This window comes from Armigeres subalbatus, chromosome 3 (genome assembly GCF_024139115.2).
Source record: "Armigeres subalbatus isolate Guangzhou_Male chromosome 3, GZ_Asu_2, whole genome shotgun sequence".
NCBI lineage: Eukaryota > Metazoa > Arthropoda > Insecta > Diptera > Culicidae > Armigeres > Armigeres subalbatus.
Genome location: NC_085141.1, coordinates 142,663,592 through 142,686,775, shown reverse-complemented (window position 1 = coordinate 142,686,775; position 23,184 = coordinate 142,663,592). Strand labels below are relative to the sequence as shown.

The 23,184-nt window shown below is 40.9% G+C and overlaps 3 protein-coding genes across 4 annotated transcripts in view; all 3 read right to left on the bottom strand.

The window, feature by feature from the left end:
- Window positions 1-722, bottom strand: part of LOC134222023 (uncharacterized) — a 63,320-nt gene extending 62,598 nt beyond the window's left edge. Inside the window, exon 1 of the mRNA XM_062701177.1 lies at window positions 113-722. Within this exon, the coding sequence (XP_062557161.1) occupies window positions 113-706 (594 nt within the window). The 5' untranslated portion in view covers window positions 707-722. The remainder of the gene's footprint in view (window positions 1-112) is intronic.
- Window positions 1-23,184, bottom strand: part of LOC134221217 (gonadotropin-releasing hormone receptor) — a 304,164-nt gene that overhangs the window by 241,835 nt on the left and 39,145 nt on the right. The window contains exon 1 of one of the 2 annotated variants that reach the window (XM_062700416.1): window positions 2,964-3,076. The exons of the other annotated variant lie outside the window; for it this stretch is intronic. The gene's annotated coding sequence lies outside the window, so the exon portion shown is untranslated. Of the gene's footprint in view, window positions 1-2,963; window positions 3,077-23,184 lie in introns of those variants that run through there. 2 annotated transcript variants of the gene reach the window in all.
- LOC134222022 (uncharacterized) lies at window positions 972-2,382 on the bottom strand. The gene is made up of 2 exons (XM_062701176.1): window positions 2,276-2,382; window positions 972-1,650 (listed from the first exon to the last, which is right to left on the bottom strand). The coding sequence occupies exon 2, from the start codon at window positions 1,620-1,622 to the stop codon at window positions 972-974; it is 651 nt and encodes a 216-aa protein (XP_062557160.1). The 5' UTR covers window positions 1,623-1,650; window positions 2,276-2,382.

Below are 23,184 nucleotides of genomic sequence, written 5' to 3'. Positions count from 1 at the left end.
TGCAATTAGTGTTAGTTCATTAAAATTCTCGTTTCTTTTGTATTTTATTCTCTATTTTTTTTAGTTAATTTCAAAATTATTTGCGTAAGGATGGCAATCAATCGTTCAATACCTGTTTGTTGTCCTGTACATCGTCGTCTGGGTCTTCGAGCCGATCCAATCGGTTGAAGTGTTGTGTGGTTTGCATGACGTTGATTTGTTTCTGGCGACAGACTGCTGCAAAGTGACCACGTTTGCCACACTCATTGCAGTTGCGGTTTGTCGCTGGGCATTGTCCGTTTCTGTGGTTGAATAGGGAGCATCTAATGCAGCGCGTGCGACGTGCTTGTGTACGTCGGTTGAACTCGGCATTTCGCTGCTGTTTTGCTTGTGGTCCAGCTGGTCTTTCTTCTGCACCTGGGCGCTTACGATTCCATCCTCCTTTAGATTCTCGGGTCCGGCCGTTTCTTATCTGTAATACACTACATTCGTCCAAATGCCCATTCTCCGACTCGAATGCTTCATTCCGTGTCGCCGACTTGACGATGAAGTTTGTGTCGTAGCCATATGTCCTTGACTGTTTCACCAGCTCTCGATTTCTGAGGCCTGACAGCAGTTGAGCTCGTACAAACCTATCCTCGTCATGTGCGCTGTAGTTGCACGATCTTACTTTGCCCATTAGCCGTGCATGGAAGGCAACTGACGATTCACCCTTCTCCTGCTTCATCCTTGAGAAAGCTTCATGCTCGGCTGCGGTGTCCGTCATCGATCGGAGGTAGGTTTGGATGTTCGTAACAAGAGTCCTGTAGCAGTTCGAGTTCGTCAACTTTGGGCGCAACTTCGCTGCTTTCACTATTCCTTGCAGCCAGTGGCGTAGCCAGAAAATTGGTCTGGGGGGGGTTTTCTGAACTTTTTTTTTTCGAAAAAAAAAATTCTTCCAAATATTTTGTCTTTGGGGGGGGGGGGGTTTGTACCCAAAACCACCCCCGTGGCTACGCCACTGCTTGCAGCTCATCGCCGATGGAGAGAAATAGCTGCTGGCTCCTCTTGACTGGGTCGTTCACATTGTTGAGTGACGCTGCTATCTCAAAATTCTCTACGTAGCGGTTGAATTCCTCCCACATCTTGTTAGCAGCAATGCCAGATGGGAATGGTTTCAGGTGATCCCACCGGATGCTAGAAGAGGAATTTTCACCACTTCCGCGTGGATGAACGTCATTGGAAGACTTCCATCCATCGTCATTGTCGGTCGGTGCTGGTCTGGTATGTGCCTCAAAACGATTCATGAAGTTGTTCATGTTGGCAATCATCTCTTCCATCCTGTCGATCCGGTCGGCATTGGTACGGTCCAACGCCGGATGACTTGAATCGTTATGTTTCGCTACATCGGCCGGCGGAGATTTCGATGGGGGCCTTGACAAACGTGTGTCTGGTGTGCCGCCGTCAGAACTGGATTCGCTTTCCTGGTTTTGGTTGTCAACTTCATCACCGGTCGAGTTATCAGTGTCGCTGTTGGATTCTTGAAGTTCCTCTTCTTCGGTCTCTACGACATCGACCTGGTCCTTGATTACTTCGCCGCAAGCTTCATCGGCACTTGAGTCGGAATCCTCGATACGACGTGTGGATTTCACTGATTTAAACATTTTGGTTTATTTAGCGAATAATTTTTTTCTGGAATAGTAAAATGAAACAATAATTCAAAACAGAGGCATACATTCAGTATCGTTTGTAATCGTTCTAACTAGTTACCATTTTTTTTTGTTTCTGCAGTCAGCATGATCCCTGCTCTTCATGGTCCATTTGAATATATTAGCGCGATATCAAGTATCCGCTTTATGTGTCTGTTTCCACTCATTCAGCGTGGTCCGCTTGACCCGCTCAGCGCAATCCATTGGACACCATCGGCGTGGTCCATTTGACTCGCTCAGCGTGGTCCGCTTGACCCGCTCGGCGTGGTTCACTTGACCCGCTCACTTCGGTTCATTGGACACGTTTGGCGCGGCCCTTTTTGGCCCGCTCGGCGCGGTCAATTTGACCCGCTTGGCGCGATCTATTTGACCCGCTCGGCGCGGTCCGTTTGACCCGCTCGGCGCGGTCCATTTGACCCGCTCGGCGCGGTCCATTTGACCCGCTCAGCGCGGTCCATTTGACCCGCTCAGCGCGGTCAACATGACCCGCTCAGCGCGGTCAACATGACCCGCTCAGCGCGGTCAACATGACCCGCTCAGCGCGGTCAACATGACCCGCTCGATGCACTTCGTTTTACTTCGATTTTTTTTATATTTTTTTCACTAACCTGATAAATTTGTCTTCAGTAGCAATAATGTATTATATCACAAAATTGAACGCTTTTTTTTTCACAGCATTTAAAATTTGCTTCCTATGGTTTCTTAGGTTGCTTCGATTGAAAATTTAAACTGCTGGCAGGATCGCCATTGTGCAACTCAGACATTTAGCTTGGGGAAAGGGAGCACCGTGTAAAGACGTCTTACCTGTCCGATCGATTGTTACTGAAAGAGGACGAGTTATTCCGGGTTGCTGCGATGAGCTTGAGGCGTGAATGCTTACAATGAATGCCAATACATAGCGCTGCCGTATAACGGCTATCACGTGGCATGCATTCTCCAAGTTCATTATTGTGTACCACACACACACACACCATTTATAATAGCAGAATAATCAGACATTTGCAATCAACTAAAATTAGCCATCGTTTGGCGAACATTATTCAAAGATTTGAACTTGATATGAATTCTCGTAGTCATTGTATAAAAAGTCTGTTGGTAACTTGAACATATCGAAGATTATACTTCTTCTACCATAAACTTCGCAGCTTTTTGAATATGAAATTTTATTATTGTGGAACCCTTGAAGGCATATGCCCCTGCTGTATTCCCACCGTGATAACTGATTTCATATATTTTCTGCAGAAAGGAAAAAAATAGCAAAAGCATATAAATCCAATTTTCTCTCGATTTGCTTACCCTTCGCCTTCGCGTCAACCGCCTCTCGACAGCTTTCGGAATGTTGAACCTCCACTCGCGTACTTTCCTAATATTTCCATGAACCAACTGAACAAACAATGCCAAAAAGAGAATGTGACCGTCCCATTGCCATGGGGATGGTAGTGGGCCGCCTGAACCAATAAACAATGGTTTAACGGGGAAGTGTACCTTTAATACGATCAGGAAAGTGGGTGGCAGTTATGGTAAAGAGCAACGGCATACGAAACGATGGGATTGAAATTCATAATTTGGTCCTCAACAAGTCTGAGGGCAATGGTCATCTTCTGTGTTTCAGCCATTCTTGGCCGGAACAATTTCACGCTAGAATGAACATATTTTCGAGCAGCAACGGAGCTTAATCACTCGAGCGTTTCAGAGTTGTTGACGTGAAAGCGTGATAACACTCAATGGACGATTCTTTAGTAGCTTGTAATTCGAAAGGACTGTGGATCACAGCACTGACTGGTGGGGTTTGTAAATTGGGGGAATGATTCAAGATGAAACAACTTGCCGTGTATATATAAAAGACTGGTGCAGTCAATTTGATTTGTGGATAAGTTTATTTGGTTTTTGATGGAAAATATAGCATTTTTCAATTGAATATTGACATTGAAAAACTCTTTATTCTTTTTAGATTATGAGACACTTTTTGGTTGTGTTCCAAGCCTAATGCATTTTACACCGCCTCCCCCCATTGGTTGGTGGATGATGCCGGCTGAAACGTTGCTTGAAACATTGGAAGTGAACAGTTCTTACGAGATGCTTTCCAAAAGAATTTCAGGTAGGTGGTAGATATCCTTCGGGCGCCCTTTGAGAGAAACACTTCTAAATTTCGAAGATGAGTACCCCTTCGAGAAGCAAAGAAGCGTGAGTTTCAACAAGCTACTTGGAAGCTTGACTTCGCAGTCACTTTGATTAATGGCTGTATTGTACATGCTTTGGATGTTTAAGCCATTGTTGTGCAATGACTTATGCCGTACCGTGCACATTTTTATGTAAAACTATGTGTAAAAAAAATTGAACAACAATACAATTATTTTGGGCATACTTGTCGAGGAGAAAGTGCTACAGAAAATTCTCCCTAATTGGATATTGAAGGGGTCATCGAGTAAGGGAGGATAAAGAGATAGATTCACATGAAGTTATAGTACGCATGGTGTAAGATATAATTTGTCACAGAATTATAATTCTAATGTGAACGGGAATGAAGTTTTTCAGTAATTTATAAACTTGTGGCTTGTGAGTATGTATGTCAGTGTGGAGTACATGGAAAATCTGTTTCAATAAATTATCGATGATGTTAATTCTACTATGGTTTACGGGGCTTTTGTTCCATATCTAATTGCAGGACTGTTACTCATCGACGACATAGTTATAACGGAACCATTTCTTGATTAAAATAAATCCACAACTGAAATCCAAAACTTTTGCTTGATATAACATCGATGAATTCGTTACACGCACGAACGTGAGAAATTGAACTGAAGCTCTAACAATGCTGATTTACTGGACCGACCAAGCGCACATACGCGCTATCCATCCGAATTGGAAATTATCTGGCGTTTTGCAGTGAACGTATTGTGCACTTATTCATTATTTCCGTTATACTGTGCCCCACATCAGCAACCGATGTCAACACTCTGTTAGTATGAATCCAAAACGGATCTGTTGTTACCGTTTTTTGCAATCAACGTACTTTGGACTGTCTTGTAGGAAATGTAAAGTTAATTTTATATATGGAAGAAGAAGAAGATTATATTATTATTAACGGCGAGTGCTGTTTGACTACCATACAGTAATATTTTTCACTTGCTTTAAGATGTAGATATTTAATCGTGCTTTGAGTTTACTTGACCTTCCAGTTACATTTCTTGCATTCCACTCCAACCTTTTCCAAAGTCATCCATTATTTTTGTTTTTGCTTTTTCTGTGGCAAGAAGCAAGAAGAAATAGGTGTAAACAATAGCTATTTGGTATCAATAAAAATCTCACTGTCACTGTGGACAGCTACAAGATACCGAAATTGATTTTGCATCACAATTACTTTATAATGGTGTCAGGCCATTAGGCCGAATCGGCATTAGGCCGAAGGTCATTAGGCCGAATGGCCATTAGGCCGAATTAGCAAAAAGTGAAAAATTAGAAGATCTTCTTGCACCTTCCTTCTTCTATCTGTCTTCTTCCTTTTTCCTTCTTCCTGCTTCCTGCTTCCTTCTTCCTTCTTCTTTCTTCCTTTTTCCTTTTTCCTTCTTCCATTTTCCATCTTCCAGCTTCCTTCTTCCATCTTCCTTCTTCCATCTTCCATCTTCCTTTTTTTTTCTTTTTCTTCTTCCTTCTTCCTTCTTCTTTCATCCTTCTTCTTTCTCTCTTCTTCTTTCTTCCTTCTCCTTTCTTCCTTCTTCCATCTGCTTTCTTTCTTCTTCCTTCTTCCTTCTCCCTTCTTCCTTCTTCCTTCTTCTTTCTTCCTTTTTCCTTCTTCATTCTTCCTTCTTCCTTCTTCCTTCTTCCTTCTTCCTTCTTCCTTCTTCCTTCTTCCTTCTTCCTTCTTCCTTCTTCCTTCTTCCTTCTTCCTTCTTCCTTTTTCCTTCTTCATTCTTCCTTCTTCCTTCTTCCTTCTTCCTTCTTCCTTCTTCCTTCTTCCTTCTTCCTTCTTCCTTGTTCCTTCTTCCTTCTTCTCTCTTCCTTCTACATTCGTCCTTCTTTCTTTTTTCTTCTTCATTCTTCATTTTGCCTTCTTCCTTCTTCCTTATTCCTTCTTCCTTCTTCCTTCTTCCTTCTTCCTTCTTCCTTCTTCCTTCTTCCTTCCTCCTTCTTCCTTCTTCCTTCTTCTCTCTTCCTTCTTCCTTCTTCCTTCTTCATTCGTCCTTCTTTCTTTTTTCTTCTTCATTCTTTATTCTTCAGTCTTCATTTTTCCTTCTTCCTTCTTCCTTCTTCCTTCTTCCTTCTTCCTGCTTCCTTCTTCCTTCTTCCTGCTTCCTTCTTCCTGCTTCCTTCTTCCTTCTTCCATTTTCCATTTTCCTTCTTCCTTCTTCCTTCTTCTTTCTTCCTTCTTTCTTCTTCCTTCTTCATTCTTCCTTCTTTCTTCTTCCTTCTTCATTCTTCTTTCTTCGTTTTCTTCCTTCTTTCTCCCGTTTTCCTTTCTTCTTCTTTTTTCCTTCTCCTTCCTTCCTTCTTCCTTCTTCCTTCTTAATTACTACTTCTTCCTCACTTCGCACTACTCACTTCTCACTCCCCAGTTTTCATTCAGCCTAATGACCATTCGGTCTAATGGCCTTCGGCCTAATGACCCAGCTTCATTATAATTCTAACAAATTATGATCGTAATTGCAAATATGGGTACTATTGATCATCTTCACATAATCAAAATGGTTATTATCTCAAAATTTGTAAATAAATTGCCCAATTACAACATGAGGATCTGATATTCTATACAGGTAAATTACTTTTAAGAAGCTTCCTTTTGTACTGTATAAGATGGCAGAGGGACATCTGTAAGTGTCATTTGGAGAAGTGTTCCCGTCGAATCGGTCAAGGATAAGTGCCTAAAAAATTAGTGAGTTTATTGTGCACATATGTACATACACACGCTCATACACAGGGCTGCGAAATGGTGAGTTGACGTCTGAGAAGCAGCGACCTACACAGCTCTGGTCCTCCCAAGTTCCAATCTCACGCTTCCACGGGTCTTCCGATGACAATCGACCGCCAGCTAAGGGTTTTGTACTTAGCTGGTAGTGCAGCCTGGGCACTGTTGTCCTTCTGACAGCTAGAGTGAGGGGGTGCGACCAACGGGATCATCGTCCCTAACCCCTAATCCCAAGGCGTTAAGTAACCCGTGCCGAGGGGATGCATGGCCAGGGGGTGAAATAATGAGCTAGGCCTTTAACGGAGCCTGTGGGGTACCTGGGCACCCTCCACAGTAATTGTACCTCACCGCGTCGTCTGGCGTGGTGGACCTCTTTTCCCGAGCAACTCGTGGGATCAAAAGTAGGCGACAACCCTTTCGCAAGAGGTGGGTACCCTAGTAACACATTTCTGTCCAGTCTGGTTACAGCAGCTTAAATATGACTTGTTTTGGTTCTACATATGTCACATAAACTGCTATGAGACACGTGTGTTACTCGGGTAGTAGTAGTAGTAGTTTTATTTACGTGGCTTTAAAAGCTAAGCCTCATTCGCCACATTATACAAGAGGCGGGTTGTTCAGGTCTCCGCCTAGGAGGTCAGAGGCAATAGTCGGCAGCTCGGTGCGCAGCGCCAGCGTGGGTCACTTAACCTTCTCCCCGGCTACGCTGGTAGAGGTTATAGACGGTTCACGGATTGTGGGGGCGATGAACCGCAAACGCGATGGGCTTTCGGCCTTCGGGGTGGCGACGGAACAGCTGGACGCCATCATCGACTTTGCGTCATCGAAGCATAATATCAGTAAGGATCTCAAGAGGAGCTTGCTGAAACTTCGAAAGTCGATGTTGGACGCCAAGCTGGAGAAGGCGGCCGAGACGGCAAAGTGTAAACCCGTGAAATCCGTGGAGTCGAGGTCTACCCAGACTGAGGCCCAAGGATTCGCGGACTCGGGCAAGGTCGAATTGACCGAGGGCGTGCCAGCGAAGACGGTGGTGCCAAAGTCTACCCAGACTGAGGCTCAAGTATTCGCGGGCACGTCTGGGGTGACTGCTCCAACGGAGCAGACACAAAAACGGGGGAGACATTCTCCAGGGGATGAGCTCCCTGGGGGCCGCTCCAAAACGCGGAGGGTTACTACCCCGAACAAGGGTAGTGGGGCTGCCCGAGCAGCACAATTCAAGCAATAATGGTTGCAGTAACGTGATTGTGACCTAATCTGGTCACATATGAGTCGCAGTAATCTATGTGAAACTTGTGTGCTGCTAGGGTGGGAAGCTGAACCCCGGAATGGTACCTCCCAAACCGGGGGAGGACCTGGAATGGTCCGTCCACCCAGGAAAGACGGTGGTAAGGGGTTATGGCAAGCTGAGTACTCTCAGCCGCTCCAGACCAGGGAAATAGAAGGGGATGACGCCTCCTGGACCCTGGTCAAGAACAAGAGGAAACCGAAAACGTCAAGGGCCGAAAAGAAGGCCCAGGCGAATGCGGGTAGCAAGAAGTCTAGGGTAGGCGCCAATCGCTCCAGGGGCGATGCCCTAGTCATCAAAACGGACGAGGCTAAGTACTCGGACGTCTTGAAGGCGATGAGGAGTGACGTCAAGCTCGGTGAACTCGGCTCCGACGTACGTCGAATAAGACGTACCCGGATGGGCGAGATGATCCTCGAGCTGAAGCGGGGCGTCTTGCAAAAGGGCGCCGCCTACAAGAAGTTGGCGGAGGAAGTCCTAGGCGAGACGGTCAAGGTGAAGGCACTCACGACGGAGGTGAATCTAAGGGTCACGGCACTGCGGCGACAGTGTGAAGTGGAGACGCCCACCGCAGCCGTTCGGCTACGGAAAGGTCCGGCAAGGACACAGGTAGTATTGGTTCGGCTATCTGCAGCGGATACCTCCAAGGTAGTCAAGTTAGGGAGCGTCAAGGTGGGATGGTCGGTGTGCCCTGTGCGCATATACGAGCAACCCGAAGTTTGCTTCAAGTGCCTGGAACCGGGGCACAAGCAATGGGACTGTGAAGGCCCTGACAGAAGCAAGCTCTGTCGACGCTGCGGATTGGAGGGACATAAGGCACAATGCTGCACGAATCCTCCCAATTGTTTGATTTGTTCCAGCAAAGCTGTGAACAGCAAGCACCCCATGGTAGTGCACAGTGCAGGTAACGCAGCTGGCTTGCTCGGCCTCGCCCGAGTGTTTGGTGTGCGCAGGTTTAGAGGAAACGGCGGTGTGCCCAAGTTTTTGCGCAATGCGTGACCACATGCTTGCCACATGTGGTCTGGACACTACCCCGGACAACCTAGTTCGGAGGATGTGTAAAGATGTAGTTGGCTGGAACGCCGTTTTATCGGCTATCGAAGAGGAAGTCTACCCTTTCCACCTTCCGAGGACATAGGGCGTGGTAAGGCTACCTGGAAAGCCAGCAATGCGAGTCACGATGTTCGATGCTGCAAGGACACGCAGCTAACCTCGAGGGTGCGTCGTGCACTGGCCCCCTTTGAAGCATTACTTTCTGGTTGTACCGAATGGACTATGGGCTTGGCGGCAATGGAAACGGTTTAGCGGGTCGGGGATGTAGTCCTGCCTCCCTCGTTTGCTGTTGGAGGTGGTCCCTAACCCCGCACTTCCTGGACAACCCAGGATATCTGTTGAGCAGATTCCCCCTCCATTGCTTAGGAAGAAAAAAAAAACGTTCATACATATACACTGACATACATCACCTCAATTCGTCAAGCTGGATTGATTTGTTGGCCCTCTATGAGAAATTCATTTTGGAGTGATTATATAGCTTTTTCGGTACACCTTGATGTACGAGAAAGGCAAAAAAACTAATATCGATTTTTTTGTTTGGACCAAATTCATAGATTTAAAAAATATATACTTTATTATAAAAAGCACTGTTGGGCAAGTATCGTAACATAATTAAATTTAACGGGTATGGACCAACCATCTTAAAAATAATTACAATAATAATTTACAAAGGTCGTAGCGAGCTCCATCATCGTTGTCACCAGAGGCCGATAACAACAGAAATTCGGGATCGGAAGTGGGGCTGGGTCGGCCACACTCTACGTAGGGGCGGAAACGAAATCTGTAAGCAAGCATTAGACTGGAATCCAGCGGGACATCGCAGCAGAGGCAGACCCAGAGGTTCATGGCGGCGAAGCCTCAATAAAGAAATAAAAGAAGTCGACCGAAATCTAACCTGGCAACAGGTTAAAGCGATAGCCGGGCATCGCTCAGGATGGAGATCTTTCAAGTCGGCCCTTTGCACCACCGGAGGTGTACAGGATCCATAAGTAAAAAAGTAAAAGGTCGTAGCCAGAGTGGGGCAGGGGGGGGTGGAGGGCGACGCCCTAAATCGTGGAAAAATTGAACTGGTACTGAAATGAATTCCCTTGGACTTGTGCATCTTTACGATTCAGAAAAAGGTGGTTGAAATTCAAGAGATTGTTTGAGCTTGAGCTTGATTGACTGCTCGTTGTTGCTACTCCATTATGACCAGATCAGCTGTTATTGCACAGAGAATAAATATATATATATATAAATTGAATCTAGTTCTAAATTTTTTTTCCGCTGTAGTACTTTGCAACTTTACTGCCTTCGAAGGATGTTTTCGTAGGCTCCACCTCTTGCGCTTTTTAGATTGCAAGAGAGTTATATTTGATGGCACATACGCAAAGATTGTTTCTTACCGAATAGTTGCAACACAGTGAAATGTTCAGTAGTGAAACAATTTGTGCTGCTTGGGATCTTTTAGACAAATCTCATCAAGCTGAAAACTTTGTAGGGGTATGTAGCTGGACCATCAGTATCATCAGAGGACCTCCTGGAGATCTCCCTGAGGAGCTCCCAGAGAAATTTTCGGAGAAGCTTCTGGAAGAAGTTCTATATAAATTTCTGAAGAAACCTAATTGATTTCCAGAAAGACTGAATTAATTCTCGGAGGAAATTCTGGATAAATTCCCTGAAGAATTTTTAGATGAACCCTCGTAAGAACTGCCGATAGAACTACTGGAATAATGCTCGGGGCAAATCCTGCCGGTGGAACTTCTGGAAGAATTCCCGGAGGAACTCCCGGAGGAATTCTCGGAGAAACTCTCCCAGTGGAAATCTTGAAGTTTCCACCGGAATTCTTTCGGATTTCCTTAGGAATTAATCTAGGAATTCCTCCGAAAATTCCATTGTTGATTTAATTTTCTGTATAATTCCTGTATAAATTTTCGGTGGAGTTCATGGATAAATTCTTTGAAATTTTTTGAAAACAAATTAGTCGAAACTTTCACGGAAAATTTTTCAGAAATTTTTATGAGAAACAGCACAAAAGAATTATCTCAAGAATTCCCTGCAGAAAAAGGAGTTCGTAGAGGATTTCTTGGAGTAAATAATGGTGAAATTTTTGGATCAATTCCCGGCGAAATTGGTGGTGGAATTCCTGAAGACGTTGCCGAAGAAGTAGCCGGAGGCATTCCTAAAGAATCCCCGATAGAATTCCTGATAGAATGTCTGGAGCAATTGTCGAAGGAATTCCTGGAGCTTGCATATTGTTTTTCTGCCTATTTTATAATAAATATTATTTCAGAGGATTTGTTCAGAAATTCAGATGTATGGTTCTAGTTTTCTAAAGCTTATGGAAGAATGCAGGATTTTTATAATAATTGTTATAGCCAATTTTATATTCTTTCTGAATACTTAATTCGTTAATAATTTTCTCACTTTATTCAAAAATATCTGATGAGCAATATATCATGCATTTTAAAATCCATTATTGTTTTAATGATTGTTGTTGTTAAATAAACGCACAACGCGAAAGTTGCATTGTGAGCGTGAATGCGTCACGTTCATTGGCGCGTTTTAGTACAAAACGCTGACAGCGCAACGCGCTATTGTGATCCAGCCTTTACAGTTGGTTGTGGATTTGTTTTCAAAGTTTTTGCAGCTTAGAAGGAAATAGTACCAGCACTAATATTCATGTGTTTTTTTAAAAGACTACTGAAAAAATAACAATTTAGAAGACCTAAAATAGATGCCCCCCTACTCGAAATCCTGGCTACGCCCAATAATTATGAAAAGAAGAACTGAAGATCATTTCAAGGTTCACACAAATAAAGAAAAACAAATACAATGATTACCTGAAGCAACAATTTAGCTGAAGAAGCCCACTTTTAACGAAATAAGTCCTTTTTCAGCTTCCAATTTTTATTGGGCATTTCTGAGTCAATTGTAGAGGCAATTATTCCTCAAGAAAGTATGACTTCTTTTCTTCGAATCACTGATCCAACTACGACTTTATTTTCTTCCACAACGATAGACCTTTTTTGAAATTCGTATTTTGCATTTGTCTCGTTATGGTAATGTTAGTCAGCATCGCAATAAATCTTCACCTTATAGCGTCGTAAACTGTCATTCCACGCATAAAAATCATCCCTTCTTTATCGCACTTCACTGAAGGTTAAGCCCCCACGTGTCGCCGTGTCGACGCTGCAATGACTGTGCCATTTCCACATGCCGATTCAGCATGTAGGGATGGTTATTCTTCTTCAAATGAGTTTTCATCTCGCATAACTGCACTCTATTTGATCAGGACTGCAGATGGTTACCTATTTCCGGAAGGGAGAATGGTATCAAGTACACCGCCTAAGCCTTTAAATTCTAAATTTTCACGGTGTGCCTGTGACGGTTATTAACGAAAAAAATGTCCATCCATTCTGAACTCGCCTTTCGAAAGATATAATATCCATCCAGGCGTCTGCTATGAAAATTTCAAAATATTTCATCTAGGGAATCGAAAGTTATAGCAGTTACAAATGTAATGATTTTTGCGTTCGATATTTCACTAATATGCAACCAAATATACCGTGAATTTCCTCCTGATTACATCCAAATAAATTATCATCAAATATGCAATTTGCAACCTCAACCTTCTATAACCTAAAACCTATTCTTTGAATAAAAGAAAAAATAACAAAGGATGTTAGAGATAATATTGTTCTAATGTCAATGACAAAATAGACAATACAACCACAATACAGTATTCAAATTACAGAATTATTGCACTTCAATCTCCTAATCATACCAAAGTGTGAATATTGTCTATGACAGACAAGTAACTACACTCTGTATGATGATTCTGCTTTTATTAAATATGATAATAGTTGGTAACATAGAATACCGCGCTGAAACAATTTTGTCTTTCATGGGTACTGGGTAGTTAGTAAGACTAGTAACCAACATTTAAACAACAATGTGCATGATTTGTTGTCAGTTATACAACCATCATCCAGTTCGATTCAAGCAGTGGTACGAAAACGAGTTCCATTTGGAAAAAATGGGAAAGGCTAGATCACACGAGGAAAACCGCCTTTTCGGAGAACGGTAGACGGAAAGACACTTCGGAACGTCTCAATAATTTAACTGACTTTCTGAACTATGATGCATTTACTTCATAAATTAATGCATTTACTACATAAATTAACTGACACAAGGAATACTAGTATCCGACTTAGACTAGAAGAGAAAAACCATCGCGTTTCCATAAAGCCAGGTAAGAAATTGAGAGATTTTAGAAGACTGAAACTATTGAGGAAATATTACACTGTCATGAGACGAGTTTAGTACAATTCCATTTAATTCCACCAAATCGTGTTACTTTTACATATACGTTTTTCGACCTTAACTGGACACACTTAGCTTTCATTTCTGCAGCTCGGCAAAAATCCGTAGTATTCAATTCCTCAATTATTAATTGAAAGCTTTTCTATGCCCGCCACTGCATGAGCATGTATCTTGTGTGGCAAGTACAATGGATACACTATGCCCAGGGTATCGAGAATGTTTCCCACTCGAAAACATCCTAGACTGTACCGAGAATCAAACTTGCCATCTCCGAATTGGCAATCCTACGCCTTTAGTCGCAAGGCTGCTGGAGATATCGATATCCTACTGTCGGTAAGAACTATTCGAAAACTAAAATTGATGTTGATTCCCGATAACTAAATAAATAAGTAATCAGTTGGATGTCACTACATATAATAAATCTACAGCAAAATGAAATTAAAATGTGTAATCAATTATGAATTTTAAAATTTTGAAACAAATTATCTTGTATCAAGATGTTAGACTTTGCTTTATGTACTTAAAATGTCCATTTTTATTTAGTTCTCAATTAAATTGAAATGATTTTATTCAGTTCGATAATATCGGAAGAGAAAATAGGTTTCAACCTAAAACATATGGTTGCAGATGTTTGTGGAACTGAATTGTGCTGAAACCCAGCATGTGGCAGATTAAACTTCATGATTTTGTAAGATAAATAATGAAGGCGCAGCCAATTAGAGATGGCCAACACTCCTCCCAGGTTGAATGGCCTCAGATTCTAATCTGTAAGAAAGTGCACAGACTACACTGATAAAAAAATCAATGAAATTTACGCTAAAATTCATACACACGTGATATATGTATACAATAGTTAACGTGTGTCGTCAATACTGCCTGCAATTTTTAAGAAAACTTGTTAGGGAGAGGCCCATCTAAGCGTAGAAAGGCGTAGATTTCCGTATATATATATGCCGTATATAGTATGCCAATTACAGAGAGATCACCCATCTGAACTCGCTTGAGAAACCTTTCGTCGGCGAATACCAGGTAGGTTTTCGTAAGGGCAGATCAACGACGGATCAGATTGAGGGTGACCTTTGACAAATGCCGGGAGTAAAACTTGCAAACTCACCATCTGTTTATTAATTTCAAAGCGGCTTACGATTTAGTTTGGACATTGCTTTCCGGCGAAACTGATTATGCTGATACGAGCAACGCTTGATGGCTGGATATCAAATATTCGGATTTTAGACGACCTCAACCTCGTGTTGTGATCTAAGATGGATTGAGGCAAGATGATGCACTTTCAAATTTATTGTTAGAAAAATTGTACTCAGGGGTGCGATTAGGAGATTTGGCGTGCAGAGGAACGGAAATATCATAACACGGTCGCATATGATTCTGAACTTTGCGGATGACAACAACATCCTCGGAATCATTTTAGTTGACCGTTTTCGCCATAGCATCTTGTCGGCTCAGTTGGCAGAAAATATTCTATGCTGTTTCCCCAAATAATCATGTGGCAACTGATTCTGTAATTTTGATCTTTTGTTTTTATACTTGTTGTTCACTATAACTTTTCGTAGCAAATAACAAAGGGGTTCTTCAAAAACTCTATTGCGGTTCTAAGCAGCATCCGCTCGAGATCCCAAGCAAAATTCTTTTCAGATTTTAAACAGAATCAATTTGAAATTCTAAAGAGAACCCATTCGCGATTCTGAACAAATTTCCGATCCAGATTCGGGGCAGAATCCTTGTAAAAATTGAATGAAATTTTATATAGAGTTCGTTAAGAAATCTATTTGAGATTCTGAAAAGAATCCGATTGAAGGTTCTGAACAGAATCTGTTTGCGATTCTGAAAATAATTCGAATGGTATTCTGCACAGTAAAATATTATGAAAATTAGCCACGACGGAATCCATAATTGAATGTAAAATTTGGAAACAGAATGTGTACCAGATCATAATTTTAAGATTCTGTGATGTAAATGATAAAACCATTGAAATTTCAATTGAATATATCTTAATTTTACATGACTCTACCGGAAACCTTGGTGAGCGAGCACGTGGCTGTCAAAACAAATCAAAACAAACTTCACTGCATTTCATGCAAACCGCAGGTGGCACCTATTTTACTCATATAAGAATCAATTTAAACGTAAATCTTCGCAGATGAAAATAAAGCAGCCTTTATGACGCTGCATTTCATCGCTGCAACTCTTTGTTTTTGCTTCTTCCGGCGAGAAATCTGTGATGCATTCAGCATACTGAGTCTCAAATGATTCCGTCTCGATGGAGTGTCCGTGTCATGTAAATTTAAGCTATCGTTCAGGCTAATGAAGAATAAGGTACCAGTCAAAATGATTAATGCAAGAGATGGCGTTTTTTCAATGGTAGTAAAATCGAAATTTAACATTACTATTGGACTACTAATCAGTGCGAACTAAGTGCAGGAGACAATCTTTTCACCTCATACTTTCCGCCACCATTTTCCATAAATTTGCAAAATACTTGATTTTCCCATACATTTTATCGACTAGCTTTATGTACCCGGCCTTGCTCGGAATTGCCAGTTTGGTTTGCAGTTTTATTTTAAAATCGAAAAATGATAAAACCAACAGTCAACAGGGTAATTGTGTTTACTTATTCATATTTTATCATTTGATTAAAAGAAGGCTTTTGGAAACACTGACTGATTTTGAAGAAGGGATCGTGGGTTTGAAAAGTGTTATTCCAGGCAAACGTCTTTTTCTAAAGAAGGAAAAACATCCATCGATGCCATATTCCGGGCAAACGCATATTTTTAAAGAAGGGATCACACCAACCATTGCCTTATTCCGAGCAAATGCCTACTTTTAAAGAAGCAACACATCCACCATTCAGAAGGAAACACATTAATCATTGCCTTTCACTGGGCATACCATTATTCCGATGAAGGGTAACAATTATGATTGTTTTATACCCAGCAAATGCTTGCTTCCTATGCAAGATTTTTCTGATGCTGTTCTTAATTATCCCAAATGTCCTTCATGTAGAATGACCTTAGGCCAAATGACACTTCTACCCAGTCTGATATAGTCTTCCTTAGACAGATAATATGGGTTCCAAATTTGGTGGACATCGATAAATGGGTTCAGAAGTCATGCTGAATTAATCGATAACTAAGCAATACCCCTCTCCCACACCCTCCCCTTTTTAAAATAACTTACTCATATCCACTAAAATCGCTTCCTTAGGACAGAAATATTTGATACAAATTTGGTTCAAATCGGTCATGAGACTCAAGATTTACATTGAGTTGATCGATTGCTAAACAATACCTCTCCCCTCATACCCTCTCTCTTTTGTAAAGATCATCCCTAACCTCCTATCGTCGCCTCCTTATGATAATGAATTTGTGTTCCAAATTTGTTTGAAATCGGCCAAGGGGTTCAGAAGTTACACTGAGTTGCTCAATAAGTAAGCAATACTCCTCCTACCAACACCCTCTCTCTTTTCCAAAGACCATCACTAACCCTCCTATCGTCGTCTCCTAAAAATAAAGAATTTGTGTTCCAAATTCGGTTGAAATCGGCCAAGGGGATCATAATTTACACTGAGGTGATCGATAACTTAGCAATACACCTCCCCCTTTTTCAAAGAGCATGCTTAACCCCATATCGTCCCCTCCTTAAGATAAATAATTTGTGTTCCAAATTTGGTTGAAATCGGCCTAGAGGTTCAGAAGTTACATTGAGTTGATCGATAACTAAGCAGTACCCCTCCCCACATACCCTCCCCTTTTCCAAAGAGCATGATCTACCCCCCTATCGCCCTCCTTAAGATAAAGAATTTGTGTTCCAAATTTGGTTGAAATCGGCCAAAGGGTTCAGAAGTTACACTGAGTTGATCAATAAATAAGCAATGCCTCTCCCCCCACACCCTCCCCCTTTTCCAAAGAGCATTCTTAACCCCCTATCGTCCCCTCTGTAAGATAAAGAATTTGTGTTCCAAATTTAGTTGAAATCGGCCAAAGGGTTCAGAAGTTGCACTGAGTTCATCGATAACTAAGCAAAAAACCTCCCCCCCCCTCCCTCTTTTTCAAAGAGCATGTTGAACCTCCCTATCGCCTCCTCCTTAAGATAAAGAATGTGTGTTACAAATTTGGTTGAGATCGGCCAAGGGGTTCAGAAGGTACACTGAGTTGATCGATGACTAAGCAATACACCTCCCCCCACATCCTCCCCCTTTTCCAAACAGCATCCATAACCCCCCTATCGTCGTTTCCTTAAGATAAAGAATGTGTGTTCCAAATTTGGTTGAGATCGGTCAATGCGTTCAGAAGTTATGCTGGAACATACATACAAACATACATACAAACATACAAACATTGAGTTTTATATATATGGATTTCCAACTACCATTCTTCCATGAGCTCATGGTGGAATGTGTGAAAATCTCAGAACATAGAGTAGCAGGCTTAACAGCACAGATAGAACCGCCGGTATCGCCACTCAGTGACGAGTACCGTAAACATGGTGCACGGAAGGTTGTTGTCTACACTTTTTAGACTGCTGCACCCTGGAAGTAAATGTCAACGAAGTAAATAGTCGGTCCCCCATTATCGAATCACCAAATCGTTTAACCTGTTAAACCTTTATCGACTCGATATCAAGAAGCGGAAATACCCGATACGATAACAAGTTCGGCTCTCACTCTGCAGACCAATGCTCGATTCCCATGCTCTACTCCTTTTTTTGTTTTCAAATAAAAATAAGAACTGTAGAATTCCAGCACGTGTAAATTTAAAACAACCTATAACTTTCTGTCGTTTAACACGGAGCAGATTTGTTGCATCTACTTGAACGTAAATTTACAGGTTTTGTTCGTACTGTGTGAACAGAATCCATTGTTGATAGTCAATGTAGTTTCTTAAGATAAAAATGCACCAAATTTAAGTTTAATTTCTCCAAAACCTAACTTATACCCAAAAACCTAACTATAAGACCAGAGGCCGTTTTTTTTATACAAAATGACCAAATTTGGAGGTCTGTTAGTATCTCGGCTTGCAGTTGGCCAATCGAGCTGAAATGTTGGCTGCCCGGGAGAATTTATCTGAATTTGTCTCAGCCGAGGATACATATTTTTCGAACCACGAACTTCAAACTTAGAGACCTCTGAAAAGACAAAAAAAATAGTACCACCTCCACGATCACTAAATATAAGAAATAAGGACCTTTCAGAGGTCTGTAAGTTCGAAGTCCGTGGTCGGTCCGCAAAATATGAACCCTCGGTTGAGAGTAAATTCCACCTGGCAGCCAAAATGTCAGCTCGATTGGCCAACTGCAAGCAGTGATACAGCCCTCCAAAGTTGGACATTTTATATAAAAACGGCGTCTGGTCTTATGGCGATTCAAATATGACATCCACTACTTTTTGAGATTTCTAGACCCCTCTCCACTCTCTGTCACGCTTTTTTGAATACATAGCATATGTACTGTCACAAAACCTTAGAACCCCTCCCCTAGAACCTGTGACGTCATTTTTGATCGACACCTTATAGTTTTGCCCGCCACTATGTCATCTATGTGTGAAGCTATGAATTTCATAAACCATAATGATAAAACAATTCACGATATATAAATCGTGCTTCAACATCATAGTGATGTGAACTTGACAGGTTCCTGAATACACCATATAATGTATATCAATGGGCCACACGTAGTGTATTCTCAGAAAACCTTCGCGGGCTGCAGGAAAAGGCTTGAAGGGCCGCATGCGGCCCGCGAGCCGCACTTTGGGGATCACTGATCTAAACGATTATATAATCTTAATTCAGTTAGTGCAACTAATAGAGGGATATTTGAATTTTCTAAATGTCTCAATCTATATTATATTATAAAATCTTTTAGATGATGTAAAGTCAAAGAGCAACATTTTTTGCACAAAGTGTAGGACAACACTGCATACTTGTGAGGGAATTGGTCGTTTGGTGGCTAGTAAGTATGTTCCAGATATACCGGATATTTTTTAAAAGTGACCAAAACCGAACAGTGCCAAAGTTTATTAGTCCGACATTTTAAATTCTTCATAATTTGCGAGAAATCAAAAAATCTTATTTTGATTAAACTAGCCATCCAGTAGCACAGTAGGGGGGGGGGCAAAAACTGGTCACCGAGGAAACTTTGGAAAATCCGATATGGGAGAAAAAATTTGATCAATGAAATAAATCATTCGTTTCACGGCTCAACTATTTTTTTAAGGAATTCAGTGGGATAAGCAGTTTCTTCAATTATTCGATATGTTGAACCAGGTATAGTTTCGACCATTCAATCAGAGTTTGACTGATTTACCACACTGAACCAAGTTCTAATACGAATCTAAAGCTAAGGAGTTGCTTAAATCTTGCAAATTATTTGATTAATAATAAATCACCATTGTTTGAAAAATTGTTTATTATTGTTTATCGGTTCGAGGGTCTTTAACGACTACCATTTTTTTATATTTTTATTTAAGGTTTTCCAATACCTATTATATAAACATTTGAAAAATAAGGGGTGTCGTATAGGAGGTTCAGGAAATAGTATTTTAAAACAAATAAAAACCTTTAAGGACAAGCCTCCTGGAATCCAAAACTAAATTCACTCGCGTTTTCAAGAGCGCAACACTCAATACGCACAACTGTTATTTTTATTATTCCAGTTCGGCTGCATCGCAGTATGCATGAAATAATAAAAATGATAGTTGTGCGTTGCTTACGTATTGAATTTTGTTTTGGATTCCGGAAGGCTTGTCCTTAACGCAATACGGGACGCACGCAAAATCATCAATTCATTAATTCTCGCTTAACTTTTCAAAAGGACCTAATTAACATTTTTTTCATGAATTAATTTGAGTACTGCAATCAGAAGCAAGGATGTTATCGATCATTTAGTAATCTGCCTTCGATCATTTAGTAGTTTGTCAATAACTCATTCCAGAGGCTGATTTTAAAATGTGTTGTATGGTGGACTTCTAGTGCAAAGGTTTATCTACAACTCTGCCTAACAGTTCGTTGTTTGAATTTCACTAATAACGGAGCAATAGCGTTAGTAGCAGTAACTTGGACTAAATGATTGCATATTGTGTTATCATTTAGTATGAATATAGCAACTAGCATCGTAACTCCTTTAGCAGTGGAATTCGAAAATCGACCTGTTAAGGAGAGTTGTAGAAAAACCTTCGCACTAAAAGTCCACCATACAACACATTTTGAAATTTAGCCTCTGGAATGAGTTATTGACAAACTACTAAATGATCGATAACATCCTTGATCAAAAGCTTTCATGTTTTTCTGTTGATTGCGCTATTCAAATTAATTCATGAAAAAAATGTTACTTAGGTCCTTTTGAAAAGTTAAGCGAGAATTCCTAACAACAGATATGGTTTTAAAAAATTATCACGTTTTAGCTGTTTGATTTACCCGTAAAAGCATCAGCAGCCATACTTACTTGATTTACTTGATGGGCTACAGCTCTTCGATGAACCTACGCCGAATGGAGTATCCTTCTCCACTGGACTCGATCCTGTGCCAATCGCTTCCAGTCGCCCTGAACATTGAGCGCCCTCAGGTCCTCTTCAACTGCAAAAAGTCATCGTGTACGCGGCCTTCCACGAAGCCTGCGGCTTCTTCCGGGTTCTCTACTGCGAGCAATTACTCACAGTATGGCTGCTGATGCTTTTGCGGGTAAATCAAACAGCTAAAAACCGAAATTTGCATTTCCTTTATCCGAGGTGAACGATTAGAAAAAAACACGGTGCGTTGTGCCTCCGCGAGTCATAACACAATAACTTCTCATACAAACGACCTGAAGTAACCATAACCATGCGTCTCCATGCATTTTTTCACATTGATTTTTTCAGCTTTATTTCGTGAGAATAGGTTAGGAACCGGTTCAGTTGTTTAAAAGTTGTTAGTTTTTGTGATCATCCTACCTTGTAATTGGTCAGTCTAATTACTAAGAAAAATAAAATAAGTACTAGGGTAAGAGTACCGGTTTTGGCCACGTTGATGCCTAATTTGGCCACCCCTGAAAAATGCATATTTTCCAAAACTATCTCCTGTTAGAGCTAATGATACCCCCGAAAATTGCTTTATTCTTGGAGTTATACAAGAAACTGGTCAAATTAGGAACATGGCCAAAACTGGTACAGTTACACTACTTGTTTTCAGATGGAAACGATTCTACCAACAATTGAGATAATCGGGTATAAAGTATTCACATGGCATTGCTGCAAAACCATTTTCTGAAGAAATAACCTGTTTCGCTGCACTTTAAAACTGTTACGGCCGAAAATTACACATTTTTTTTGCTACACCATCAAATTTGCTGCCCTAATTATATGTTGATTGGAGAGCGACATAATGTGGCAATGTCGCAGGCGAGTCAACTACGAGAAACCGAAGATTGTGTTATAACTAGCTCGCTTTCCAGATGTGTAAGAATATAGTTTCGATACAAACAGATAGGATCAGATGATATAAAAAGCAAATGAATAAAACGTTTTCAAAAACAAAACAGGATTATCCTGCACGGGCAAATGAGTTCTTGCTTTGTTCCGAATGGAAAGTAAATAGGAAGACGATTCTCCACAGAAAATAATCAGAAATTCTAAAAACATGGTAATTGATCCTCAAGGCTTAATTGCCAATTAATGGTCGGGTGGTTTGAGAGAAATCAACCGATAATAAAAATAGAAAAAGAAAGCGGTGGTACCGTCTGCGCGTGAGAATCTAAATATTATAAGCGTTTTTAGGGACCAACATGAATTTTTTGAAGAGATTCGAAATTGAGAGAACAACTTGTTGTTAGCAGTTTATTGTTGCCGTTAATTACATAAAATCTTATGTTTCGAATAGATAACTGATAACAAAAAACCTCAACCTCTCCACATGTGCATTTTGAACCATTTTGTTCATGTTGGACCAATTTGTAGTCTATTTATCACAGCGGTAGCCGGTCGTTATTCGTAGTTTTAACCCGTCAAGTAGTAAAGTCCTTTAAGGATAATACCGATAAATATCATAGACTTGGTTGCAGTTTTAATTTTGATTTAATTGCATTAATTAAATAGAATATGTTCGACTAGTGATTTCGGTCGTGCGTATAATCAAATCGATATTTGAACTGTTATTAAATAAAATTTGTTAGGTACAACGAAATGTGGGTTAGAGCAAATATTCAAAATAATTAGAAAATCCTTTATACAAAATAAATTTGTTGGCGATAGTTCAGCCATATAATATTGAGAACCTTTTGAGATTAAGGAAAGTTTAAAATATCATAATCATCCCAAAATTATTTTCATTTACATTTTTTTCGATCATTTCAGAAAACAAAATTTTACATTTTTTGGATATTTCCTTATCCTCGGAGATAACCAGCATATAGTACCGCAATTGGCTTGTTAACAATTGTGTACATTGTAAGCCGTGCAACTTCTGTCCTTTATTTTGCTTTATCGGCATCGCCATAAACGGTGCTTACTCCGTTTTTTTATTGTTCAGAGGGCGCGATGGTGAAAACGTGGTCTGTAACTTCCCATAGGTAATCCACCTGTGTGCTGGTTGACATATTATGTACATTGTACACCGTTCAACCGTCGCGTCGTGATGCTTCGCTTATCGGATTCAAGGTGTGGCATCTATGATCATGGCTATACTCAGTGTGTATAGTAGGGTGGCTCAAATTAGTATGCGAAAAAACTTTTTTCAATTTTTTTTATGGGCCGCCCTCTTATTCGATTCTATTGATGCCCTGATGCTCTGGACAAAATTTCAGCCAAATCAGTCAACGTTTGGGCGGTGCTAAACTCGTTGGAAGTTTATATGCAAAAATGTATGCAGAAACATCCACAAACAATGAATTGCAGTTGGACGGCACAACTTACGATGAAGAACTATGGTGCACATTCAGATCTTGAAGAATTTAATACAGAATGTTATGCAGAAAACCGCGAGAAGATTAGA

Excerpts from the sequence above, each read along its gene's own strand:
- LOC134222022 (XM_062701176.1), bottom strand. The coding sequence starts at position 1,622 with ATGTTTAAATCAGTGAAATCCACACGTCGTATCGAGGATTCCGACTCA.